This window comes from Fistularia commersonii, chromosome 9 (assembly GCF_037954325.1).
Source record: "Fistularia commersonii isolate RoL2024-O1a breed Wild chromosome 9, RoL_Fcom_v1.0, whole genome shotgun sequence".
Taxonomy (NCBI): domain Eukaryota; kingdom Metazoa; phylum Chordata; class Actinopteri; order Syngnathiformes; family Fistulariidae; genus Fistularia; species Fistularia commersonii.
In genome coordinates this window covers 15,607,167-15,635,166 of record NC_141292.1, presented here as the reverse complement: position 1 = coordinate 15,635,166, position 28,000 = coordinate 15,607,167, and the positions used below count along the sequence as shown (strand labels likewise).

The 28,000-nt window shown below is 41.8% G+C and overlaps 3 protein-coding genes across 3 annotated transcripts in view; 1 reads left to right on the top strand and 2 right to left on the bottom strand.

Moving 5' to 3' along the window:
- Position 1: 1 nt before the first annotated feature.
- Positions 2-5,501, top strand: LOC147231343 (ubiquitin-conjugating enzyme E2 L3-like). Its single transcript, XM_086152691.1, has 4 exons — positions 2-148; positions 2,124-2,219; positions 2,293-2,479; positions 4,202-5,501. Exons 1-4 carry the CDS (start codon positions 122-124, stop codon positions 4,354-4,356), a joined length of 465 nt encoding a protein of 154 aa, XP_086008817.1. The 5' UTR covers positions 2-121; the 3' UTR covers positions 4,357-5,501.
- Positions 5,502-5,572: 71 nt separating this feature from the next.
- Positions 5,573-20,145, bottom strand: ckmt2a (creatine kinase, mitochondrial 2a (sarcomeric)). The gene is made up of 10 exons (XM_086152690.1): positions 20,062-20,145; positions 16,142-16,338; positions 14,620-14,818; positions 12,856-12,951; positions 12,548-12,769; positions 11,090-11,175; positions 9,408-9,531; positions 7,377-7,511; positions 7,160-7,285; positions 5,573-5,748 (listed from the first exon to the last, which is right to left on the bottom strand). The coding sequence occupies exons 2-10, from the start codon at positions 16,288-16,290 to the stop codon at positions 5,632-5,634; spliced, it is 1,254 nt and encodes a 417-aa protein (XP_086008816.1). The 5' UTR covers positions 16,291-16,338; positions 20,062-20,145; the 3' UTR covers positions 5,573-5,631.
- An 877-nt stretch (positions 20,146-21,022) lies between these two features.
- Positions 21,023-28,000, bottom strand: part of rasgrf2a (Ras protein-specific guanine nucleotide-releasing factor 2a) — a 35,748-nt gene continuing 28,770 nt past the window's right edge. The window contains exons 22-30 of the mRNA XM_086152689.1: positions 27,665-27,725; positions 27,550-27,579; positions 27,312-27,415; positions 27,116-27,200; positions 25,042-25,239; positions 24,880-24,959; positions 24,677-24,794; positions 23,792-23,860; positions 21,023-23,712 (exon numbers count right to left, since the gene is read on the bottom strand). Of these exons, the coding sequence (XP_086008815.1) occupies positions 23,617-23,712; positions 23,792-23,860; positions 24,677-24,794; positions 24,880-24,959; positions 25,042-25,239; positions 27,116-27,200; positions 27,312-27,415; positions 27,550-27,579; positions 27,665-27,725 (841 nt within the window). The 3' untranslated portion in view covers positions 21,023-23,616. The remainder of the gene's footprint in view (positions 23,713-23,791; positions 23,861-24,676; positions 24,795-24,879; positions 24,960-25,041; positions 25,240-27,115; positions 27,201-27,311; positions 27,416-27,549; positions 27,580-27,664; positions 27,726-28,000) is intronic.

Sequence of the window (28,000 nt, the reverse complement as noted above, 5' to 3'; positions counted from 1 at the left end):
AAGAAGAAGAAGAAGAAGGGAAAAGAAGCAGAAGAAGAAGAAGAAGCAGAAGAAGCGGAGGGAGGCTACGAGGAGGGACAGAAAGAAACAGGAAGAAGACGACGACTGATTCGGCAGCACAATGACTGCGACCAGGAGACTATTTAAGGTAAAACGCCGCGGTTCGACCGGCGCGACACTTCCAAACGCTTTCCGGCACCCCGACCCCCTCCCGACGCGAGCCGGTCACGGGAAAAAACGTCTGAGACTACGAAGTTTCTCTCGGAAAAAATACATCAATAAATGAGAGGACGGCGTTGAAGCGTAGCTCCTTTTTTCACGATTGGCCGCTGATTTATTTTTGAGTCCTTAGTACGGTCAGACACCGGAAGGGAGGGGGTCCGAGGCGCCGGTAAGCCCGCTGTCACCGTGCGAAGGCGGCGGCGGCGGCCGGAGCGAAAACATGGAGGCTTCTGGGTGCGGACGTGACGTCACACACCATCCGGGACACCGGGCCGGCGTGACGTCATCACTATACATAGATCAGAATATTAGAATATTGTGATAAAGTTGTTTAAAAAAGCAGAACATATTTTTTCATGATATTCTAATATTTTGAGATTGGATTTTTGAGTTTTCATCAAATGTAAGCCATAATTAGCAATATTAAAATCATAAAAGGCTTGCAATATTTCAGATGATATTTAATGAATCCAGAATGTATGACAATGTTTTTTTTTTGTAATTGCAACACTTATAATGTCTAAGAAAAAGGAATTAAATAGAAATAGAAAGGTAGAGGACACAAGTAGACTGCAGATAATAACATCTGCAATAAATACTAATCATAATTCTCTCTCTATATATTTTTTAATTTCTATTTTCATGGGAAAACAATATTTATTTCCTGTCTAATTTCTGGATGTATTATTTTATTCGTGTCTCTAAAACAGGGGTGGGCAATTATTTTGCCTAGCAGGCCACATTTCTAACTTAATCTTAATGCGCGGGCCAACCTGGCAAGAATAAGAAGGAAATGGTTGTGCCAGAGTTACAAGAAAAATACAACAATAATAAATGATAGTAGAAAATTGTATAAACAGTAAAAAAAACAAACAAATAAACTATAAAGTTTCTTAAGTAACAAGTGAAAACTATAAAGTGTCTTAAGTAACAAGCAAAAGAAAAGGAGTGCACAAGAGTATGAAAAAATATTGTACATGTTGCTGTTATGAAATAAAGGTATCATGTAAATTGACTGAAATAAAAATTGCAATTTAAATATTTAAATTTTTTGGCATTTTATTTCAACTTTTAAGTCATTAATGACCATAAAAATTTACTGACATAATGTTGTATGTAATCATCCATACAAAATTAAACAAAAGGAAAAAAGGAGTTTCTAAATACTATATTGATTGAAAATACTTATGAAAATATAAAATGATATAAAAATAAAATTTAATACAGAGAAAGTAGTTTGGTGGGCTGGATAAAAAAAGCAAACAGGCCTTAAAATGCCCAGGTCTGCTCTAGAACACATAGCATAATATAAACATATTTATCATTATTGTTGCCCTGCAACAAACTAATTTATCCGAGTGTTTTTTAATTTTTTCATGTGCAATCTGACCACATCTCTGTTTCAGCTTGAAAAAAGTTAAATTCATTTAGTTGACCAGCTGATAATAGTCTTGGGTTTGTAGAAAAATATTCAGAAATCTAATTCCGATTAAAAATTAAATACATATGATAAAATCAAGGAAAAATTAGTTGTTTTGACTGGATCGAAGTGTGTTTGCTGACATCGCGGTCGATGTGAAAACCATCGGCGTCGCGGTTTCGCCTCCGTTATCGTTCCTGTGCTACTCACAACTTCCCCTAGATGAACGCCGATCAGCGCGATCAATCGATCATCAATCGATCATCGGGTCGACCCAACGGCAGCAAAGCAAAAGGAGGCGGCGGGACGCAGGAAGTAGCATTTAGCAATTAGCAAGAGTTTTTAGGAAATGTCAAAATAATGACGCCGAAAAGCGGCTCTCGCGATGCGTTCAGGCTCCGTCGGACGCCGGTAACCACGGCAACGGCGGCGTCTTCCCGAGATCTATTCACACGCGTGTTCCTTCCCTCCACGCCGGCAGGAGTTAGAAGAAATCCAGGCCTCCGGAATCAAACATTTCCGGAACATTCTGGTGGACGAGTCGAATCTGTTGAACTGGCAAGGCCTGATCGTTCCGGTGAGTACGCCGCCGCCGCCGCCGCCGCCTTCCGAAGCTCCTCGCCGCCGGTAACCGCCCCCCTCTTCTCCAGGACTCCCCCCCGTACGACAAGGGGGCCTTCCGGATCGAGATCATCTTCCCGGCCGAGTACCCCTTCAAGCCCCCCAAGGTCACCTTCAAGACCAAGATCTACCACCCCAACATCGACGAGAAGGGCCAGGTGTGTCTGCCCATCATCGGCGTGGAGAACTGGAAACCCGCCACCAAGACCGCCCAGGGTACCGTCAACATCTCAACACGTTGTTAGCGCCGCCGTGCAAAGTGTCAGAATAAATAGGAACCAATAGGTACAAATGTAAACAAGTTCATGAGTAAGTAATACTGGGGTGAGGGGGGGGACAATAAATAATCTGCAAATAATCTATTTAAAAATATCATTTCAGATGTTCTAGTCATGTTTTTTGTTTTTTTTAAGAATAAAAACAACTTTATTTATCCCGAAGGAAATTGTTGTGCCAGAGTTTCAAGTAAAACGTGACAATAATAAATAATAGTAGGAAATTGTATAAACAGGAAAAAAAGTTTTCTATTCACACCTATGAATAGATAGGCTAACAATGTGAATAAATGATTAAAGTAGAAAATAAAAAAAGAAATTGACTTTAAATAATCCAATCCAATATATATAAAAAAACGATTACAATTGACAATGTTGTATTTTTGTTTGGTTTTTCAATGCAGACACATCCATACCTATGAATAATGAGGTAGAAACGTAAATAAATGATGTAAAACAGAATAAAAACACAGTTAATAATTGTGAATTTTACATGAATGTCTGCTATTTGTAAATATGAATATATAAGTTAAAAACAAATTAGTTTATAATTTTTTTGTTATCAATTAATAGGTGACTATGGAAATAAATTCATGATTTTATGGCGAGAACAAGGTAAAACCATTTTAATAATAGAAATGGCTGTAAATAATCTGATATAATATATAAAAAGACTATATTTTTATGTGTGTTGGTTTTTTTTCCCCACTGCCGGTGCATTCATTTATATGACAAATGGGTAAAAAGTAAATAAAAATTATTTCATGATTTTATGGCAAGACCAAGGTAAGAAAGTGAAGGGAAAACATTTAAACAAGGGAAATGGCTGTAAATAATCTGATACAACAAATAAAAAGACTATTTTTAATGTTTGTTTTTTCCCTCTGCAAGTGCATTTGTAAATATGAAAAAATAGTGAGGGGGGGAGGACTAAAAAATAAATGTAAATTATCGAATATATTATCTAAAAAGTTCAACAATTGTGAATTTCACATCAATGTTTGCGATTGATAAATAAGAATAAATAGGTTAAAATGTAAATATTATTTAACAATTATAAATCCATGATTCTAGGGCGAGACCAAGGTAAAGAAGTGAAGGGAAAACATTTAAATAAGGGAAATGGCTGTAAATAATCCGATACGATATAAAAAGACTATTTTTAATGTTTGTTTTTTCCCTCTGCAAGTGCATTTATAAATATGAAAAAATATAATTAACTGATATTATAATTTAAAGGCAAGAAGGTACAATAGTGTGGGAGGGAATAAAACATAAATGTAAATTATCTAATATATTATCTAAAAAGTTCACTACCTTCTTTCATAAATAAGAATGAATAGGTTAAAATGTAAATATTATGTAACAATTATAAATCAATGATTTTAGGGCGAGACCAAGGTAAAAAAGTGACGGGAAAAACACATTTAAAGGATTTTTTTCCACTGCAGGCGCATCCATAAATATGAAAAAATGGGTAAAAAAGTAAATAAAAATAATGTTATGATTTCAGGCGAGATCAAGGTAAAATAAGCAACGTAAATAATCAACTACAATCAATAAAAATTGCGCACAACTCCTCACAGCTTTTATGTTGTAATCACTGACTTTTCAAAATAAAAGCGCGTTTGTTTTTGTTTGTTTTTTTTCCTTCCCCCTGCAGTGATCCAGTGCCTGATCACGCTGGTGAACATCCCTCAGCCGGAGCATCCCCTGCGGGCCGACCTGGCCGAGGAATACACCAAAGACCGGGCCAAGTTCCTCAAGAACGCCGAGGAGTTCACAAAGAAACACAGCGAGAAGCGGCCCGTGGACTGAGTATATCCGGCCGCCGCCGCCTCCCCGTCCGAGAGAAGACACTGACTCTGTCCTCCGCCCTCCTCCCCGCCGCTCGCCGCTCCTCTTTCCCCCCTCGGAGGCTTTTCCGCTCAAACGTTCGGCCGGGAAACGAAAAGAAAAGCGGGACCGGCCGGGGCGCACCGGCGGCCTCCGGCCACTAGGTGGCGCCATTCCCCCCCGTCCCGGCTCCTTTCTACTGTTTTTTCTTTGCGGGAAAAATAATGATAACAATGAAGGAGAAGAAGGAGCTGAAACCTTTTTTTGTTTTGTTTTTTTAAAAAGCGCTTTCGGTAGATGTCGGATATAATCGCCCGCTCTGTTTGTTTACACGTTTTGTTGTGATGTGTTGATGAGCGCCGTTACACTTCAGAATAAAAAGAATTATTTTCTCTTACACAATCCAACCGGATTTAGACAAAACAATTCGCGATGAATCCCGGGACTTGATTGCCAAATTTAAAACGTTTCTAATTTAGATCCCCGCTTTTTTTTGTTTTATAATTTATGTCCATTTTTTTTTTTTTTTTTTTATTATTTATGCTTCCTGATACTGTGAAAAAAAATGTTCACATGTTTTGTTGACGTCCCCCTCCTTGTGTTGAAAATAAAATTATTTTCTCTTTTGCCAGAATCCAACTGAAACAATTCGCAGTGTATTCACAGGAGTTAGTTGCCAAATTTAAAATTTTTCTAATATTAAATCCCACTTTTAATTTTTTTTTTTGCATAATTTATTTCAATTTTTTCTTTTTTTTTTTCTTTATACAAAAAAAGGCCATTTGCTGTAACGGGGGAGGGAAAGGGTGAAAGAATTTTTTAGATTTTCAAATTCCCCCCCGGCAGCGACTCGAACGCACCGCCAGGCCCTGTTTAATTTGGTTCTTTAAAAATGTTTTCTTCAAATTTTGTTTTAATTCTGAAACGCCGCCGTAGGAGTCACATGTGTGAAGTTTTAAATGTATCCGGTCCAGCAGGAGGAAATGAAAACACGCCCGACGAGCCGTTTCTTGTTTTTTTGTTATTTTTTTGCGTTTGTTCGTGCGCTTGTTTGGTTCGTCCTTGCGAGCGACGCGTTCGCTCGCAGGGGGAATCGGCTCGTCAACCAATAAAATGTTTTGGAGGAAGTTCAGGACTCGTTCTTCGGTTCGATCTGATCCCTTTAACCCCGAAAAAAAAGAGCCAATCAGACGTCACCTTCCTCTGCTAGTGTTTTAATGGACGGCGTTACGGCGAAGACGTGGCACCGCCGCCGCCTCACTTCCTGAACTGGGCCACGGGAGCCGGGATCTTGATGTCCTGGCCGCGCTCCAGCTTCTTCTCGCACTCGATCAGGTAGTTGACGCCGTCGACCAGCAGCTGCACCAGCTCCACCTGCAGACGCACAATTAACCATGACGGATTAGCCATTAGCATGCATGCTAGAAGAAGATAATAAAACTGCAATTATTAATTTTCAATCCACCATACAAGTTCATATCACAGATTTTTTTTGCCACACTACTAAATGTATTTTTATATGATACTACAAAAATTCTGTAAATTTCCTTGAGTTTGAAAAATAGCTCTGAAATTTTTTTATGAAAATATTTATTTTTATTCCACAATACAATTTTATATAGCAGATTTTTTGCTACAAAGCTAAATGTATTTTTATATCACAAATTATTACAAAAAATTCTGTAAATTTTACTTGAGTTCGGAAAAAAGTTCTGGAATTTTAAAGAAAATATGGTGGATCTGTATACAATTTTATGTGTCCGATTTTTTGCTACAGAGCTAAATGTATTTTTACTATACAAAATATTAGAAAAAGTTCTGGAATTTTTTACAATAATGTTATGGTGGATCTGTATTTTTAATCCACCATACAAGTTCATATTAGCAGATTTTTTTGCCGCACTACTAAATGAATTTTTGTATGATATTACAAAAATTCTGTAAATTTTCTTGACTTTGGAAAAAAGCTCTGGAATTTTTTTAATTAAAATATAATAGTTGCTCAGTATTTTTAATCTACTATACAATTTTATATTGTAGATTTTTTGCTACACTACTAAATGTATTTTTATATCACAAATTATTACGAAAAATTCTGTAGATTTTCTTGAGTTTTGAAAAAAGTTCTGAAATTTAAAGATGGGATGAGAACAACTTTATTTATCCCAAAGGAAATTGTTGAATTTCTTGAATAAATGAATACAATTTTTTTAAGAAAAATGGTATCATGTATATGTATTTTTAGTCTGCCATAGAATTTTATATCGCAATTTTTTTGCTACAAAGCTACATGTATTTTAATACTGTAAAATATTAGACAAAGTTCTGGAATGTTTGATAATAATATTATGGTGGACCTGTATTTTAAATCCGCCATACAGTTTTATATTGCAGACTTTTTGCTGCACTCTTGGTTTTTGCTGTCCAAATGTATTTTTATACAGTAAAATCTGACAAGAAATTATGAAATCGTCGATTTTTAAAATTCTCTAAATTTGTAAAAAAAGTTTTAAAAAAAATCTGTAATTTTTTAAATGAAATAATATAATTAAAAATCCTGTTTATTAATCCGTGAGTATAAAAAAGGTGGATAAGAGCATGGGGAGGGTCGTAAAACTTTAAAATACAGATATAGAATAAAATAAAAATATGGCTGCTACTTAGCAGAGTTGTGTTTATCGCCGCTGGTTCCAGATTTTAAAAGAAATCATAATTTTTAAAATATTTTTAAAAAATGCATTTTTTTCCGACACAAAACCAGCTGATGGTTGAAGAACCGTCGCACCTCAGACTTGCCCAGACGGTCGTTGTTGGAGATGTCGAAGGTGTCCCCGGTGGCCGCCGTGTCCACGCCACCCGTCCCACGCTTCTGCAGCCGCAGGTTCTCCAGGATCTGCCCGAAACGCGAATCCTGCAACGGGAAGTCGTCGTTCTCACCCTCCGAAGTCTTTTAATCCCCCGCGGTTTTAGGATTATCTAGGAAACGGCGTGGATTGAATGACCTTGCTGAGTTTGGCCAGGCGGACGTGGACGCCGGCTCGCAGGCCGGTGCCCAGGTTGGACGGACACGTTAGCACGTAGCCTAGTCGCTTGTTCCACATGAACTCCCAGCCTCTTTCCTGGATCAGGTGTTCCACCTGCGGAGGAACCCAAACACCCTTCTAGCAATTTGAGATGAAATTATACCGGATATTAGGCCTCGACAACAAAGCACGGTCCAACGGCAGCTAGCTCGGGTTTTTGACTGCTAGCGGGAGGATATTAGCATAACATGACAGCCCCAATCCCACTGCAATACTTGCAAATTTTTTTTTTTTTTTTTCGTGATATAAGCTAACTCTTTCCTAGGTTTACCTCTTTGCTAGCTTTAGCTCTTAGCTAGCGGTCATGATGACAAAACATGGTCCAACGATGGCAGCTAGTTTGGGTTATTGACTGTTAGAGGGAGGACATTAGCATAACGTGACAGCCCCAAAAAAAGGGTAACTCTTTGCTAGCTTTAGCTCTTAGCTAGCTTTAGCTCTTAGCTAGCGGTCATGATGACAATTAGCAACATTATCCCCTTGACTACCCCAACCTCACTGCAATACTTGCAAAATTTTGTTTGTTTTTTTCGTTATATAAGCTAACTATTTGCTAGCTTTACCTCTTCTCTAGCTTTTGTTCTCAGCTAGCGGTCATGATGACAAACCGCGGTCGAAAGATGGCAGCTAGTTTGGGTTTTTGACTGCTAGTGGGAGGATATTAGCGACATTAGCACCTTGACACCCCCAACCCCACTGTGCGACTTGCATTTTTTTTTTTGTGATAGAAGCTAACTCTCTGCTAGCCTAAGCTCTTAGCTAGTGGTCATGATGACAATTAGCAACATTATCACCTTGACTACCCCAACCTCACTGCAATACTTGCAAAATTATTACTATTTTTTTTTTTGTGATATAAGCTAACTATTTGCTAGATTTAACTCTTTGCTAGCTTTAGCTCTTAGCTAGTGGTCATGATGACAAAACATGTTCCAACGATGGCAGCTAGTTTGGGTTATTGACTGCTAGCGGGAGGATATTAGCATAACATGACAGCCCCAATCCCACTGCAATACTTGCAAAATTTTGTTGTTTTTTTCGTGATATAAGCTAACTATTTGCTAGCTTTGGCACATTGACACCCCCAACCCCACTGCGCCACTAAATTTTGTTTTATTTTTCATGATATAAGCTAACTATTTCCTAGCTTTGGCTCTTAGCTAGCAGTCATGATGACAAAACATGGTCCAACGATGGCAGCTAGTTTGGGTTTTTGATTGCTAGCGGGAGGATATTAGCAACATTGGCACATTGACACCCCAAACCCCACTGCGCCACTTATAAAATTTTGTTTTATTTTTCGTGATAGAAGCTAACTCTTTGCTAGCTTTAGCCCTTAGCTAGCGGTCATGATGACAAAACACGGTCCAATTATGACAAGTAGCTTGAGTTTTTGACTGCTAGCGGGAGGATATTGGCATAACATGACACCCCCAATCCCACTGCAATACTTGCAAAATTTTGTTTGGTGTTTTCATAAGCTAACTCTTAGCTAGTTTAGCTCTTCGCTAGCGGTCATGATGACAATCAGCAACAATATCACCTTGACTACTCCAACCTCACTGCGATACTTGCAAAATTTTGTTGTTTTTTTTCGTGATATAAGCTAACTCTTTGCTAGCTTTAGCTCTTAGCTAGCATCATGATGACAAAACATGGTCCAACGATGGCAACTAGTTTGGGTTTATGACTGCTAGCGGGAGGATATTAGCGACATTAGCATCTTGACACCCCCAACCCCACTGCGCTTCTTGCAAAATTTTGTTTTTTTGCTGAAGCTAACTCCTTGCTAGCTTTAGCCTGTAGCTAGTGGTGGACCAAACAGGAAACGAGGAGCTAACGAGTCAAACCATCCGGGAGAGGGAGGTGTGAAGATGTCACCCAGCGACGTTACAGAAGTCATGGGTTTCCCTTATGAGCTGGTAGCCTAGCTTAGCTTAGCATGCGCACCTGTTTGAGGCCTCGGCAGAATCTCTCGAAGACCCTCTTCATGTTGCCCCCCTTCTCCATGGAGATGACCCTGGTGTGGTCCTCCTCGTTCACCCAGATCAGGAAGGTCTTCTCGTTGTTATGCCTGCGGGGAGGGATCCAGTGAGGGGGCGGAGCCTATCGAGATGGCGCCGCCGCCGCGAGTCTGGATTCAAGGCTCATGCGGTTTGGATTTTGTTTTTCTAAAAAACACCGGTTAGAACGAAAGAAACGCCTCAAACACACGAAAGGAGGTTCGGGCTGCAGGGGGCGGATAAAAAAATATTTGGAGATTAAAAATTATATGACAGAAAATCAAGGAAGAAAATGCAAAAATCAAAAAAAAAAATCAAAAAAAAATCAGGGATTTAGAAAAAAAATTGATATTGTAATATTTAAGGATTAAAATGAAAAAACAGAAAAATATCAAAATTAAGAGGTTACACGACAAAATATTAATCAATTCAGGGATACAAAAATAGTTGGTCTAATGTGAAAAACAAGAACAGGGATTTAAAACAAACCAATACTAAAAGTAAAAGGAAAAACTCCTGTGAATAAAAGCAAGAGTGAAAAATATTTCAGGGATTAAATCTAACAATAAAACAATATTTAGAGATTAAAACAAACAAATAAAATATATCCAGGGGATTTAAACGGAAACATCTACTTAAAGAAACCAGAGATTAAAACTATTTTTAAAATTTAGGGATTTGATCCCAAAATATTTGAAAAATGGCGGGATTTAAAAAAATATTCCGGGGATTAAAACCAAAAATGAAGAAGAAAAATCAGCGATCAAAACTTTACGAGGCGATTAATTCAGGAATTAAAACCAAAACAAAAGAAAGAAATCTAAACACCGAGATTGTGGATTTAAAACAAAAAAAAAAAAAAATCAAAAAAAAAAAATCAAGGATTAAAAAAACCCAAGGACCAAAATTTGAAAATATCCAGAATTAAAACACATAACTAAATAAATTCAGTAATTAAAACAAATAAACTGTAATAATTCCTGGGATTAGAAAAAAAAACGAAAAATAAATTCCAGTGGATTAAGACGAACAAAAAATAATTTATTTTAAATTCAGGGATTAAATCCCAAACGTTAAGAGATTAGGGATTAAAACAAACAACTAAATAAAATCAAGAATCAAAACCAAAACAAAAAATCTAAACACAGAGTTTGTGGATTTAAAACAAAACCTTGCAAAAAATCAAGGATTAAAAAAACCCAAGGACCAAAATTTGAAAATATCCAGAATTAAAACGTACAATTAACTAAATAAATTCATTAATTAAAAAAAAAAAAATGTAATAATTCTAGAATTTAAAACAAAAAATGAATAATAAATTCCAGTGCATTAAGACCAAAAAATAAAAATTAAAAAAAGAAGTAGTTCTACTTATTTATATCTTTATTTTAAATTCAGGGATTAAATCCCAAACGTTAAGAAATTAGGGATCAAAACAAACAACTAAATAAAATCAAGAATTAAAACCAAGGTTTTCAATCTAAAGTAGAAAAAAAAAGCAGGAATTTAAAAAAATAAATAAACAAAAATAAAAAAAATTAAAAAAAATAAAAATGGTATTTTCCGCCCCGTCCAGGTGTTAGAATTCAAACGAGTTATTATTTCCAGATTTAAAAATGAAAAGCCTACCAGATGCCGCGGGCGTCCGGCCAATCACGCGCCATGAAGGCGCAGGTCAGCAGGGGGGAAACCGGCTTGTCGAACAGGAAGTGGTCCTACGGGGGGGGGGACTAGATTCAGGGGGGTCACAGGACGGGGTCAGAGGTCACGGCGGGACGGGGTCAGAGGTCACAGGTCCGGAAGGGTTTTATTTTGTTTTCCTTTTTTTTTTCAATTCCAAAAAAATTCAATATTTCTATGTTTTATTTATAAAGTATCATTTTGATCCATCCCAAGGTTTATTTCCAAATATTTTTTGCTTTTCACGCCATCTTTAAAAAAACAAGGTTAATATAATGATTTTTTTTTTCCAATGAATTAATTAAATAGTGCATTTTTTCACCAATCAACCTAACGGTGGCATTTATTAATCCGTTACTAAATAATTGAATTCATTCCTGTAATCTGTGATGTATCAAGTTATTTATTAATTTGTTTTATTGATCACCTCCTGACATTTCTTATCGATTATTGATTGATTGCATTTATTCCCTTTTAAAATTGGAATAGTATGATATACTGTATTATATATATTCTACTATAAAACAGTACAATATATTTTCATTTTTTTTACTTTATAGATAGATAATCTATAGATAAGATATAAATATGTCATATTTTAATATCATTTTGATGTCATTTGTTGGTCTTCTTGCTCGTTCCAGACACTTTGGACCATCTAGTCTAGAGGCTGGTCTAGTTTGGGCCAATGAGACGCCTCCATCTTACCAGATCCCCCTGGCGTCCGGCCAATCACGGGCCATGAAGGCCGAGGTGAGCAACGGAGAGACGGGCTTGTCGAACAGGAAGTGGTCCTGGCGAACGAGCGGACGGAGGCAAAACCAAACAAACGTCAACGGCGTCCAGAGCTTCGGAGTCACCGTCTCGTCTTCTCGGAGTTCGGAAAGACCTCCTCGGATTCATTCATTCATTGGCCAATCCTGCGCTGGGGGGCGCGGCAGAACCGGGGTCTATCCCGGCTGTCATTGGACGAGAGAGTTCACCCTGGACTGGTCCTTCAAAGGGTCACGTTTCCGGACATACAAGTCTTGACCCTCTCATTCACATACCATATATGGACATTCACGCTCTCATTGTATGTTATTCATAGTTTTAATTCTTATTATCTACCGAGTATTTTAAGTGACTTCCCGCAAGATGTAAATTTCCTGATAAGGGAAAATACCCAATGTGGATTCATCGCGCAACACGGTACTTGTAGTACTCTCTGACTCAACTTGTAGTTTTTAACAACTCCAGGCTTTCGCTTTAGTCGTACATCCGTGGTTAACACCCTCCCTCTACCTTTGATATAAATGTGTAATAAGCGGGTTTTTGCACAGTAATTACACGGTAATTACACAGTAATAACACAGTAATTACACAGTAATAACGGTACTAATATCGGTAGTAATATCGGTAACTCACGTCGATGAGCTGCTGCTGCTCGGCCTCGGTCATGTCTCCCAGGCTGTAGTAGTGTCCGGCCAGGTCGCCCTTCAGGCCGGCCAGCGCCGTCACCACCACCCGCTCCACCTCCCGCCGTTCGGCCCTGGAGCATGCGGGAGGGAGGCTGAGGCCGCGGATGCTGCGACCGGTGCGAACGCGCGACGACAGGACGTAGTTCTCGTCGAACACGCCGTTGGTCAGCTGCAGGACGCGAGGAGGAGGAAGGTGTTTTGAATTGTTTTTTATTTACAAGCTTGTCCGGGGATTGGTCAAGGCAGGGTGCTGACCTTGGAGGCGTCGAGGTCCGTGGGGTGGGTCATGGACTTGGGGTCGTAGCCGTTGTGGCGGTCTTTGATGACGGGGTCGAAGAGATCGGCGAACACCTGGCGGAGAAGGTCCGTTTAGGACGATCGGACAGAGGGTCCTTGTAGCGTGGAGTCCTTCTTCTGCTCCCTTCAGGGGTCTCCATGGCCAATCATCTGCCCCTGTCTAACCTTCTCCTCTTCCACCAGAACTTCACCATCCCTCCTGCCTACACATTCATACCATCCTTCCTGATCCCATCCGCCCTCCTCACTCCCAAGGAGAACCTCCTCTTCTTCATCTCTGTCTTCTCTTGAGTGACTCCCACCAGGACAACGAGGCTGCCGTCCACTCCCGCACTGTTCTCCAAGACTTCCAACCTGCTTCCCCGTATCTCCTGGCCTCTTCTCCAACCTCTCCATTGTTCTGGACTGTTGACCATATGGTACACTAACTCCTCCACTTTCTTGATCTCCACTCTCTGTAGCCTCACCGTTCCCCTTGGGTTCCTCTCATTCCCACACATGGATCCATCTTGCTGTGGCTTCTTCTTCCTTTCCAGAGCATAACTCCACCTCTCTAGATGTTCCTCTACCTGTTGTCTGCTCTCACTACAGATCACAATATCATCTGCAAACATCATGGTCCATGGAGGTTCCTGTCTTACCTCATCTGTCAGCCTGTCCATCACCATTGCGAACAAGAAGGGGCTCAGAGCTGATCCCTGATGGAGTCCCACCTCCACCTTGAACTTCTCTGTTACCCCTACAGCACACCGTACCAGTGTCTCACAGCGAGCATACATGTCCTGCACCCGTCTAACATACTTCTCTGCCACTCAACTCCAGATTTCCTCGTACAATACTAGAGTTCCTCTCCAGGCACCCTGTCGTATGCTTTTTCTAGGTCTACAAAAACAATGCAGCTCCCTCTGACTGTCTTTTTACTTCTAAAAGCAAATACTGCATCTGTAGTACTCTTCCTAGGCATGAAGCCATACTGTTGTTCACAAATGGTGACTTCTGCTCTCAGTCTAGTGTCCACTACTCTTTCCCTTATTCTTAACGCTTAAATTTTCCATCTTTCAGCCGGTTCATCACCACAGTAAACAAGAAGAGAGTCAAGGTTGACCCCCGATGTAGTGCAACCTCCACCTTGAACTTCTCTGTTACCCCTATAGCACACCATACCACTGTCTCACAGTGAGCATACATGTCCTGCACCAGTCTAACATACTTCTCTGCCACTCAACTCCAGATTTCCTCGTACAAGAGTTCCTCTCCAGGCACCCTGTCATATGCTTTTTCTAGGTCTACAAAAACAATGCAGCTCCCTCTGACTGTCTTAGTACTTCTCTCAGCAAATACTGCATGTGTAGTACTCTTTCGAGGCACAAAGCCTAAATTTTCTTAAATTTTCCATCTTTCAGCCTGTTCACCACCACAGTAAACAAGAAGAGAGTCAAGGTTGACCCCTGATGTAGTGCAACCTCCACCTTGAACTTCTCTGTTACCCCTACAGCACACCATACCACACCATACTCACAGTGAGCATACATGTCCTCCTTTATGTTTTGAAATAATCTCTTAAAAACACAGGGAATCTATCCCCTATTTTCAGGTGAACTGAATGACACCCGAACTAAAAACACTAACTAATCAGCAGGTCGGGAAGGAAATGACTTTTCAGCGGACGGTTAACGAAAAGCAAAGCACGGACTCGTCGGCAAACACATTTTTTGGTCCCACCTCGTAGCTTTCCTCGTCGCCGGCCACGCAGCCCACCGTCTTGATGAACGGGTGCCCCGGGTTGTCCACGCCGGTCTGGATGCACTGGTCCAGCGTCCAGTTGTTGGGGGTGACCTTGTCCCTCAGGTGGGCGTAGATGGCGGGCGTCAGGGCCGAGGCCATGCAGTTGTTGTGTTTGCGCAGGTCAGGGAAGTCGGCACTGCAAGCGTCGGTTTGCGGTTTCAACGTCAGAAACGGTTCGGGTTTTTTAAGAACTTCTGGAGCTCCGGTTCTCAACTGCTCGGATCAGGATCCAAGAACGTGTCTCGGCCATTTTGGAAACCTTGTAGGCCAGTTTGTCAACGGAACCCGGGTACCTTTAGACCTCGATATGCCCATATTTCAAACAGTCAAGTCCAGATTGGAGGTCTGCTGATCCCCATGCTTTTATTTTGAAGGGCATCTAATCTCTGCAAAGGCAACAAGCTAATGTCGTCAAAGCTAGCGACCAAACGTTGGGTCGTGTTTGGAGTCCCGAGGGGCAACCAGGTAAGAACCACCGTCCGGAACAACCGGTCTAACGGCTTCCAAACATTCAGCCAATGAGATAGAGTGATTTCCCCGCGCATCGTAGCTAAAATCGTAGCATGTAGAAATACTTAGCATGTTCATGCTAACTATCAGATCATTCTTGCTGTGAGGTGGAAGCGCTAACCATGAACAAACAGCGCTGTCCTTTCACGCTGGTCGGGAGCTAACTTTGCACACAAGCTCGCAACAACAAAGCTAGGCTAGTAGCTAGCGCTAGTATCCACCGCCTGTGATTTTAGAGTTCGGGACATCGCTGTGCTTTTTTTGGTTTGGTTTTTGCTAATAAAATTAGCCACCAGCACTGACATGCTGTCACGTGATTCGAGAAATCGTGGGCCAGAAATGCTAATTGTGTTACATTTTCCAAGGTCGTATTTTTGGCGCTGCTGGAAAAGTAAAGCTTTTTGAATTTTCGAGTACAAATACTTGAAAAACTATTTTCATTATCTTTTCCTATGAAGTTATGAAGTTAATACACGCGTGTTGTATTATTCTACGGTCAGCGTTAGCCTCGTTTGCTAACTGCCTTTGTCACCTTGCTGCTGTGACCTCCCTACCCTGACCTGACCTCGCGCCACCTCCCCCATCCCACCTATAGCTTCTTAATAGTACCATTTGTAGCTGCAAGCTAGCATCACTTTGTAGTTTCAAAGGAAGACTACAAATGCTCATGTGCGCTTGCAGAGCCTTCCAAAAAACAAAAGGTTTGTTCTTTTGTCCGTCTCTTCGATCGCAAACTCGCCACTTGTGATCCAGAGACCTCAAACCTCATGCCTTGTTAGCAAGCGCAACAAGCTACCATTACCTCTGGGCACAAGTTAAAACCCAACATGTCCCCATATGAGGACATTGGAGAACTGATCCTACTGGTCCCAAATTTCAGTGGGATATAAAAAATACCCTCCAAAAAACCAAGCAAACCCTTGTTTGTCTAGAGATCCTGACTTCCTACCTGGGAGGGTAGAGCATCTTCTTGGCCTCGGCCACCAGGACGCTGTTCTCGCTCAGCAGGAGGCCCGACGCCACCGTTCCCGCCCCCAAGGTGGCCAACAGGGCGGCGGTTTTATGGCCTGAGATCAGACGCGTGAAGGAGCTCGCCATCTTGTTTTCCCGCTCTGGGCGTGACTTGGTGTCTGGAGCAAAAGTGAGCTGGAGGGGAAACAAAGCATGGAGAAGAAAACAAGAGTTAGCTCGCTGTTTTCCTTGCTTCTACTATCAGGTGGCTAAAACGTATACTAAATGCATACTATACACATGGTCCATTCATTCACCCTTTCATTGGGACATCAGTGGACCTACTGATTTTTGGGTCTAGGGTGAAAGGAGTACCTGAAGAGAACCCAGGGAGGAGAAGCTGAGGAGAACCCAGCTGACCTCCAACCCTGGAGCTTCTGTAGCGCAGAGAACCGACCCCTTCTGTCCCCATGGGAATCATTTCTTGCCCACAAGATACAACACCTACAGCTATTTTGTAGCCATGAGTTCCAAAAACCTTCTGAACTTGGAACAACACCTTTATGTGGAGGTCATCCTGAAGCTAGGAAGCTAGTTAGCCAAATCACCAAGGAACTCCAAAAGCTCCCGGGCTTTTCCCCTCCGACTCTTTAGCGCTCGGAGGCTGCAAAGCACGTTAGTGCTCTTGCTATATCTCTGGTGGTGCTAGCATTAATAGCATGCTACGTGTTAGCGCAGGGGCAGGGCCACATTTACAGGCATAGGCTCCAGATGCAAAGAGGTTTGGTGTTAGGAAAAAGGCTAATATGCAGCTGTTAGCCACATTGGCGCCTACTGGTGCCTCCTGATGAGGGTTCTCCAAGACCTCCCTGGCGTTTCCCATGTAAGTCTTTAGCCCTCGGTAGCTGTAGGGCGTGTAAGCACTACCGTTTTACCTGCGGCAGCACTAGCGCTAAGAGCATGCTACACATTTGCGCGTCCGAATGGGGTGAGGCCATGATTGCAAGCATGTGTTCCAGATGTAAAAATGCCAGTCTGCTAATCTGCAGCTGTTAGCTAAATTGCGATTGACGCCTCGTGACCAGGAATCTACCTTCGGCTCCCAGGCTTGGAAGCTGCTCACCTTGGTGGCGCTAGCGTTAATAGCACACTACGTGGTCATGCGTCCAAATGGGGTAAAAATGCCATGTTTTAGGGAAGAAGGCTAATGTTATGCTAGTTTGCCAAATCACGATTGACCGAGGCTTCGTCGCCAGGGACCTCCAACCGCTCCGGGCTTTTCCCCTGCGACTCTTTAGCACTCCAGTTTTACCTCCAGCGGTGCTAGCGTAAATAGCACGTGACGTATTCGCGCGTCCCAACGTTTACAAGATGGGCTCCAAATGTAAACAAGCCAGGTTTTAGCCCCCGGACAGCAGGCCTTCGTCCAATATAGTAACAAGCTTAGCGAGCGATGCTCTTAGCGTCTTAGCATTAGCCTGTGTCCGCAGCACTTAATGCCTCAGCTGCAGTGAATTAGCCTAACGCTCCAAGAGAGTCTCCGCGGGACGATTTTAAAACATGCGTCAATGATTTTAGCACTTAAGCTAACAGGCTAGGGGTTTCACTTGTCCTTCTGCAGGGTTGGAAAGGCAGGAAGACGTCACGTTAATCCCCGAAGACACGGGAATAATAGCGCCGCCGCCGCCGCCGCCGGGGCTCTTCAGGTCAGCGGGAAGGTTATTTATAGGCCAGCCTCGCCGCCAGGACGGGATCTGGACCCGGTGCAACATTCTGGACTGGTCACACAGGGTTTCATCTTTATTTATACCGTGGAGATCTTTTTAGATTCATTGGGCATGAAGGGATTTCTGCTTCATTTGTGACGTCCTTTCAGTTCATTTCTATTTGTTTTTACCGTCAACACCCTTTTTATTTACTTACTTCACCGTTATACTTTAGTTAGGGTTATTATTTTGTTATTTTACAATTTTCAAAAAGATACCGTGTACCAAGTATTTCAGGATTTACTAAATGCTGTTTATTTTTAAAATACTAAAAAAGTATCTAAAATATTAAATGTGTATTTATATACATACATTTAAATAAAAAAAAATGGATTAAATGCCTTGATATTTATGGTTTTTAAAAACATCATTTGTGTACGATAGGTGTAAATCGTATTTTTTGACAATTAAAAAATATTAAAAAAAAACTAAAAAATTAAATACGTATTTAAATACATATATTTAAATTTAAAAAAAGTTGGCCTTGTGCATTTATGGTACTGATTGTTTATAAAATCATCATTTGTGTATAATAGGCATTTTTTTTTTGATCATTAAAAAAAAGGATCATTAAAAATGATAAATAAAAATAATAATGTTTGGCCTTGTGTATCTATGGTATTTAGTGTTTAAAAAAACAGCATTTGCATATAATAGGTGTAAATTGTATTTTTTGATCATTATTATTTTTTTTTAATTTTCATATTTTAAATATGTATTTAAATACATACATTCAAGTCAAAAAAATAATATTTGGCCTTGTGTCTTTATGGTATTGACTGCTTTTAAAAACAGTTTGTGTATAACAGGTGTAAATTGTGTTGGGTTACTTTAACAATAAAAAAAAAAAGAATAAATATTAAATATTTAAAGAAGTGTACAATAGATCTGAAAAAACGTGGCAGTAAAAAAAATAGAAAATAAAATATTGAATACATACATTTAAATTAAAAAAATGTAAAAAGGCCTTGCAAATATTAACTCTTTTAAATCCTTTTCTTTTTTTTCAATAGAAAAATATTAAAAAAAGTATCTAAAATAACATAAATAAAAACATTTAAATTGATTTGAGGGGGATAAAACACCTTGTATATTTACTGTATTAACTGTTTTTAAAAACAACAACAACTGTGTTTGTTTTGACATTAAAAACAGACATTCATTTTCACGAAAACAAAGAAATAGCATTCGGAACAAACGCCCGGCGTATCGAAGGTTTTAACCGAGGCTTTTATTTTGAAATGTAAATATCTCCTGCGCCGCCATCTGTTCTCTGAGCTCAGGATTAAAACCCAAGCCGGCGCTCACCTGACCGGACGACCTTTTACCTTGGCGCCGCCGCGCAGCTTCGTCCTCTGCAGAGGACGGCGGAAAATCCACACCGAGGGCCAATAAATCAAATCAGATTTTCCATAAAATCACGCGGTTTCAAAGAAACCCGCGTCTGTTTATTCGGAATATAATCCCCTGGTAATCTCAGTGGGACGCGGGAGAATTTCACCCATGAATACTTTATTATTGCCGTTTTATTTTGGTGTATTTTTACGTGGCTTTTAATCCCATGCGTGATTTCTGATAAATAAAATAACACATATATATTTATATATAAAATCATGCACTAATCCTGGATTATTTAATCTCACAATTTTTTTTTTTTTAATTCTTCAAACTCCTTCACTCTGCATTGTTAATTACATTTAAATTAAAAGCAAGTGAGAAAAGAGTGAAGGGATAATTATGAAAAATAGACTCGGGATTCCATTCTTAAGGAACGTCTATAATCCCAATCTAATCTAATTTCAAGCGACACGATAATCAATATTTTTTACATTTTAAATTGCATCATTAAAATAACCATCCGAGGCCAAAACCGAACCTTTAGTTTGTTTTTTTTTGTTTTTTTTTCTAGACAGAGATTGAGATTATACGCGGGATTATTTCTAATTTTTACTGCTGTGAAATTTTTACTTCAGGACGATAAATAGTTGTCGACCTTGAGTGCATCCCCGCGACCTTCACTCTGACGTCACCGTGACCCCGGAATCCTCCAAATAATCCCGGATTATTCCCGGATTAAAACCGTAAAGGGGGATGTTATTCACCCCCTCGGAGCTGCAGAATCTGCGAAAAATGTGGAAAGAAAGGGACGTACCTTTGGAGACGCTGCTCTGCTGTCAGACTGAAGGTCTTCCGGTGAAGAGCTTTACCAGAAGAGTCTCCTCGGGGGGGCGGGGGGGTCCAGGCCAGGGGGCTCGGGCAGAAGGGGGCGGGATTAAAAACAACCAGCCAATTACAAGTTGAGACACAAGCTGAGGCAAACCAATGGGGGGATCTGGAAGGTACCGGTTCTCGAGTACCGTTTGGCTCCAATATCAGTGACCTTGATATTTTCCAAGCCTCATGACACACACACACACACACACACACACACACACACACACACACACACACACACACACACAGTTGTCCTGGCAGGACAGGGTTCTCCATGTTGTCCACTCCCCTGACACCCTAAGGTTCTCCCCAGGTTCTTGGTCTTCATGTATCCTTGAAGAGCACTGGTTCCTGGATGGGAAACGTGCACACTCCATGGATTTGGGGGGCATAGGGGTCCCAGATAATCTAGGAACCTCTGAGGAACCTCTGCTTCTGCACTTGTGGACCGCTGGACCAACCCGCACAGTCCTCGCAAGTCCTTGTTGGACTCGTCTTTTGAGGTACTTGAGATGTTCTGCAGAAGAACTGGAGTCGCTACCACAAGTCGCGGGTGTCTGCTTGTAACGTCACGGTCGCCAACGGTTACCGCTACCCCTTGTCACATCCTCTCATTGTTTAAGGATAGGCTTACAACCTCTCTTTTCAAGAGAGCTTACCGTCAGCGTTAGGCTACCCTGCGGCGCAACCTACTCCTATGCTGCCATAGGCTTACTCTGCGAGGGGATGTCCTATGATGCACCTTCCCTACTCTTCCTTCCCTGTCTGCACTCGCATCCCTTCATCAATCCAAGATAGCGACCTCGTATCTTTTCCCGACTCCGTGGGCTTCCTCATGCCGCAGGTTCCCAGAGTACCGCTATCATGTGAGCCAGAGCATCGTCTCTCTTTCTACCCCGGCCAGTCGAGGCAGAAGGCCGCCTGCATTGAGCCTTCCAGTGTTTCTGCCACGGGGGAAGAGTGGCCATCTAGACCTTCTCGACATGAAAAGTGTCATCAGACAACTGCGTCGTGACTGGATGAATAGAATCTGACTTGACAAGAGTCAGCATCTACAGGTCAGAGGCCTCGGTTCTCTTCCGGACGATGGTAGAGCGATACGAAAGAGTCCGAGTATCACGGATGAGACCCCGGAAACCGTCAAAATAAAACATCACTTCCATCATAATTCACTTTCTTGCTTTTATTCTGAAGCCGGCAATCACACGGTGGAAATTCCTGGAAAAAGTACAACGGCGAGAGTGTGTACAAGCCACGTAAGAAAGGGCCGGGGGTTCGGAGAGCTAAACAGCGTCAGAAAGGGTTCCTGACTTCGGGAACGAGTCGAACTCAAATAAATCTGGGTCAACTAGCAGGACGGCCGTGCAGTCGCTCACGCTAACAGTGACATTATTTACAAAAAAAAAAAAAAACCTCCAAAAGGTTTCCGCCAACCGGGGTTCGAAGTTCGAGCTAGGAAATCGCGACCGGGAATTGAACCGGAGGTTCGGATCTCCGACGAAGAAAGCCGAAGGGAGGATCTGAAACGTGTAGAAAACGTCCGACGTTACAAAATCGAGGAGGCGTTCGCGCGGCCGGCACCTTACGCCAACTTGTGACGGTGATAGTGATACCGCAATATCTTAAAAATAGTGTACGTTGGCGCGGCAGGCTAACATAGCAGCATACTTGGTACGATACACAGGGCGCATGTCGGTATACACATGTATGGTTTATATCGTACGACAGCGTTGAAAGCGGTGTTTCGCCAGTTGGCCACCTGGAAGTTTAGGAGCGAAGCGGAGCGGCTCATGGGGAGAACTTCCGACCTCGAGTAGGGGACGTCCTCAGGTGGGGTGCGCCAACACAAACTGGACTTGAACCACTTCGAGATCGGTCCACTGAAGGGTTCACATGGCTCAGAGTTCTGCAAGAGAACCTGAGACCTTCTTCTTGTTCTTCTTCTTTCGGCTTTTCCCTTCAGGTGTCGCCACAGTGAATCAACTTTCTCCATCTAACCCTATTCTCTGGATCCTCCTCTCTCACACCAACTACCTTCATATCCTCTCTCACTACGTCCATAAATCTTCTCTTTGGTCTTCCTCGAGACCTCTTGCCTGGCAGCTCCACCTTCAGCAACCTTCTACCCAGATCTTCACCATGAACACTCCTTTGTTCATGTCCAAACCATCTCAATCGTCACTTTGTCTTGGTCATACATGTCCTGCACCCCTGTGACAAATTCATCTTTTCCTTTGGTCTTTTCCCTTCAGGGTCTTCACAGTGAATCCACCGTCTCCATCTAACCCTATTCTCTGGATCCTCCTCTCTCACACCAACTACCTTCATGTCTTCTCTCACTACCTCCATAAACCTTCTCTTTGGTCTTCCTCCAGACCTCTTGCCTGGCAGCTCCAATTCCAGCATCCGTCTACCAATATATCCTCTATCCCTCCTCTGTCCATGACCCAACCATCTCAGTCTGGCTTCTCTGACCTTCTCTCCAAAACATCTAACATGTGCTGTTCCTCTGATAGACTCATTCCTGATCCTCTCCATCCTGGTCACTCCCAAAGAGAACCTCAACATCTTCATCTCTGCAACCTCTAGTTCTGCCTGCTGTCTTTTGGTCATTGGAACAGTTTCTAGTCCAAACATCATCGCTGGTCTCACCACTGTCTTGTACACCTTTCCTTTTCTTCTGGCTGAAAGTCTTCTATCTCTTGGTACCCCTGACACTTTTCTCCACCCATTCCAACCTGCTTGGACCGTCTCTTCAAGAGAACCTGAGACCTGGTTTCTAGAAATAATAATCATAATAATTTAAACTTGATTAATCCCTCATGGGGAAAGTGGTTCTCTGAAATGAACCCATCATGGATGAACCAAGAGCAGCTGGCTGGCAGGGGAGCATTTAGGGGTTCAGAGACGATGGGGTCTACCTCCTGCGCCACCTGGGCCGCCGGAGTGACAACCAGGAATCCTAACAGCAAGACCATGTGGGACTAGATAGGGTACACTACTACTTTCTACTAGAAAGGAGGGTTCTGGTTCCTCAACGCTTGTTCCATTTATGGAACAGTGAGCAAAGTCTGGACCACCACACGCCACTTGTGATGACTGGAGTGGTTCCCCGACTTGAAGAAAGAACACGGCCGCACCACCTGGGGATGTTCCCAGGAACATGAGGTAGTCCGTCGACAGTTGTCAACATGGCCGCCCCTTTGTATGGGATCTCTAAAGTACTCTTCAAGTGAGCACATGGAGCGCGAGGGCTAGCGGCGGGTGAAAGGGCAGGTAGAGATGCTAGAAGAGGCATGAAGGCCAGCGGAGGGCCAGCGAGGGCGTGAACGCCGTCATGTTTTGAGGCGAAGCGAGGGCACGTACGACGCGATTGACTTCCCGTCTCGCGTTCCCGTACAACTGCGACATGCGGCCGTGGTCTTGAGGCTCCAAAGGCACGGTTTCTCCTGAGATTTCCTGAGCACGGATGTGGAAACTCCGCCGGGTCGGTTCAGCCCGGAGGGACGCGAGGCTCGATCTTCAGCGAGAGCTCGTACAGGGTGTCCTCGTCCATCACCAGGGTTTTGTCCAGAAGGAACTGGGTCACCTAGGTGACAAGACAGAAAGAGTACATGTCTCGTCCCTGGAGCAACTTCTTCCAAATGAGCGCGGTGCGGTCGCCCCACCTTGGGCTGGTGTTCTATCCTGTACGGGGCCTGCTGGAACTGACGAATCTCTCGGATGATGTGAGAAATCTGGGACAGAAACAGAGTCGGTGGACCCACTTCTTGGTTCTACCGAAGAAATAGTCTCTTATTCCGCCAAAAGCCCCCGTGTGAGGACGTTGTGTTTTTGTCCAAGTCTGCGCAAAGCACCGGTTTGAGCGCTCGTCCCCACGTTAGCTTGCGCTAGCTTGAACCGCAGCTAGCGATGGCACAGCAACAAATGCCAAGTGAAGTAACCACCTGATTTGGGAGTACAGCTCATCAGTCAACTTGCTCGCATATGGAGTATACTTTCAAAATAACAAATATTGTACAAAAATAATAATAAAAGACAATGTGAAGAGACACTTAATGCTACAACATCGCTAAATGTAAGTTGCACATTTTAGGCTACACTTTATCTAGCGATAAAGTGAAAGTCGTACCTTGACTTCCGTCACCGAGCTCATGACTCGTATGCCTCGATATAAATAAGAAATGCATCTAGATGATCCGACCGAGACGGCGGAGGAGGTCGGAGTTTTTCGTTTGGCGCTCCATCGCTTAGCTTCACCTACTTGCTACACTCTTAAAGCTACAATGTGCTGCTAAATGTAACTTTACTAAACTTTATGTCTAAACTTCATTTAGCCACAAAGTTAAAGCCATAGCGCAACTTCCTGCTTGTAACTCGGGGTTCGGCTGCGAGGACGGTTCGCATCTTCCGACGTCAACATCGCTAAATCGTTAGCTTTGAACACAACGTTACCATCACATGGATCCCGAGGGAAGGGGCGAATCTTCTCGATCGGCCAATCGCGGGGGGCCGTGAGCTCGGTCGCCGTGGTTACCAAAGAGGTTTCTTACCATCCTCATCTTCGAGAAGTTGACTAGTCCCTCCTCGGTGAAGTTGGGGGTCCCCTCCTCGATGAAGGCCAGGTCAGTAAGGTACATGCCCAGGTAGGGCACACATGGAGGGTTGCAGCTTCACACACACACACACACACACACACACACACATTAATTCTCAGGTAAGAACCTCCGACATCAGCTCTTCTCGCCCCTCTTACTTTTTCAGCGTCTCTCTGAGGTTCTTGAATCGTCCCTCTGACGAGACGGTCTTCTGGAGTCGGTCCATCAACGCCTTCGTCTGCGAACACAAACCGGTAGCGGCGCCGTCAGGTTTCCGTGGCGACGCTCGCGAACCGGTTCGGGTTTTTCTGCGCTCGTACCTGCTTGCAAACTTTGGCCCAGGTCTTCTTCAGCCTGTAGACGGCGCTTCGGTTGAGCGCCGACGTGATCTCCAGAACGCCGTTGTAGTTGTTGAGGCAGCGGCAGATGTCGGCCACCGCGAGCCACTTCTCGATGGAGCTGGCCCTGGAGCCCACGTCGGTGTGGGTCATGATCTGAGACGCCACCAGGTTGCTCATCTGCGGACCAACGCCGTTCATTATTCGGGTGAACGACCGTTTGACTCTAATAAGGGGTTTTAAAACGGCCGCAATTGAAAATGAGCATTTTTGTCACGACGCCACAAAAACGAGTGTTCGTTCGGGATGAAGAGCAGATGAATCCAAATGTTCACGCGTCTCCGAACGAACGAACGATGGTAACTATGGTGAGTAATTACAGTTAAATCACGTTTTATTGATTGTTTATCAAGTGCTGTTGAAAATCCAGGTGTAATCCCCCGTGTTGGCCACTAGATGGCGCTGTTTCCACACTAAACTGAACCTCCAACTTCGGTTCAACCAAAAGATACAACAGATAAAGAGAAAAATAGAGGAATTATATCAATTTTAAAAATGGTTTCATGGATTAAAAATTAGAATGTGATTTGAATAAATGATAATGGGGAAAAAATGCTTTAAAAATTAAATAATACATTGTTAAAATTAACAGATAAAAAATTTTACACAGAGATGAGGGTAAAACTCTTGGGGGAAAAAAATGAAAAAAGAATGAAAAATGAGTGAATTGATTAAAAATGAGAATTTTACTGAAATAGATGGAGGTATAAGTCTAGAAAAAGGGGTTGAAAAAAGATAAAGAGAAAAAAGAACGCTTGAAAATTGAATTAATGACAAAAATAATGAATTGATCAGAAATTAGAATGAAACAAAAAAGGTACAAAAAAGGGAAGACATACTTTTAAAATGAAATAATATATTTTTAAAATGAATGAATTACAAATTTCACACAGCTTAGGGTAAAACTCTCTGAGAAAAAAATGAAAAAGAAATAAAAAATGAATGAATTGATTAAAATAAGAATTTAACAGAACTAGATAAAGGCATAAGTCTAGAGAAAAGCTTTAAAAAAAGATAGAGAAAAAAGAATTCTTGAAAAATGAATTAATGATAAAAATAATGAATTGATTAAAAAGATAGAATGAAACAAAAAGGGTACAAAAATGAAATGAAGGTAATGGGAAAAAATACTTTTACAATTAAATAATATGTTTTTAGAATGAAGGAATTACAAATTTCACACAGATTAAGGTAAAACTCTTGGGGAAAAAATGAAAAAAGTAAGAAAAAAAATGAATGAATTGATTAAAAATGAGAATTTAACGGAACTAGATAAAGATAGAAGTCTAGAAAATAGTGTTAAAAAAGATAGGGAGAAAGGATGCTTGAAAAATGAATTAATGATAAAAATAATGAATTGATTAAAAAGAAGAATGAAACAAAAAGGTACAAAAAAGAGAAATAAAGATAATGGGAAAATTACTTTTAAAATGAAGGAATTACAGATTTCACACAGATTAGGGTAAAACTATTGGGGAAAAAAATGAAAAAAGAAAGTAAAAAAAAAAAAAGAATGAATTGATTAAAAATAAGAATTTAACAGAAATAGATAAAAGGTTCATAAAAGATTGCCAAAAAAGAATGCTTGAAAATGAATGAATGACAGAATATAACACAAATAAATGGGTCTAGAAAAAAGCTAAAGAGAAAAAAATTCTTTAAAAATGAATTAATGATGAAAATAATGAATTGATTGAAAATTAGAATGAAACAAAAAGGGTACAAAAAAGGAAATAAAGGTAATGGGAAAAAATACTTTTAAAATGAGAGAATTACAGGTTTCACACAGATTAAGGTAAAACTCTTGGGGAAAAAATGAAAAAAGTAAGAAAAAAAATGAATGAATTGATTAAAAATGAGAATCTAAAAGAAATAATAAAGACATAAGTCTAGAAAAAGGTGTTCATAAAAGTTAAAGAGAAAAAAGAATGCTTGGAAAATGAATTAATTCATCAAAAATAAGAATTTGCTAAAAAGACGAGGCTTCGGCTCTCACGTCGTTGAAGTGCTGGCTCGTCTTCATGATGAACGGCGTCCGTTCCGTCTTGTCCACCTTCATCCAGCCCTGACCCAGGAACTCCCTGCACACACACACACACACACACACACACACACACACACACAGATTTTTCTTCTGCAATGACATCACGGACTTTGAAGGTCTTGTAACTTGGAGGATGTTTCCTACTCACTCGTAAGGAATGCTCCGGAACACGATGTGATCCAGAAGGGTGATCTGCTCGGCGAGCTCCATGGCCGACAGCGACTCGAAGCACTCGGCCTTCGGATTCTCCGCCTGGAAACCACTTTTGTTTTTTTTTCCCGGTATTTACGAAGCTACACAAACTCCCGCGCGGCTACCGCGGGCTAGCGTGAAAACGGGAACTACGGCTTTATTACATCTTTACAACACCGAGGGGTTTTTCTTACCGCGATGAAGTGCAGGAGGGGGCAGCTTTTCTGTTCCACAACCAGGAGACACGTCAGTTCCACACAAAATAAAAGGGCTAAACGGCTAATGTCGCTAGCGACGGAGAATCCGTACCATTTGCAAAATGTCCTCGATCTTCAGCTGAGCGTCGTCCTGCTCGTCCTGGGAAAGTGCACTGGAGATGGAAAGAGGGCTAAAGATGTTTGTTTTCCTCATGTACTTTATATTTAACAATGAAAAAACGCACACGGAGAAAGGTCATGAGGCTAAACGTAAATGTGCAGTAATGCTAATGCTAACAGATAGTCCCCCAGGGTCTGCGCGGCTACATTAGCATCTTCTTGGTGCTTCCTTTTCATCCAATAAAGGACGCCTACAATGTCAGCAACGCAGAGGTGTTTCCAGAAGCGAAAGCGAGCAAGTCAGCAAGTGGACGCCAGCTTGGTTAGC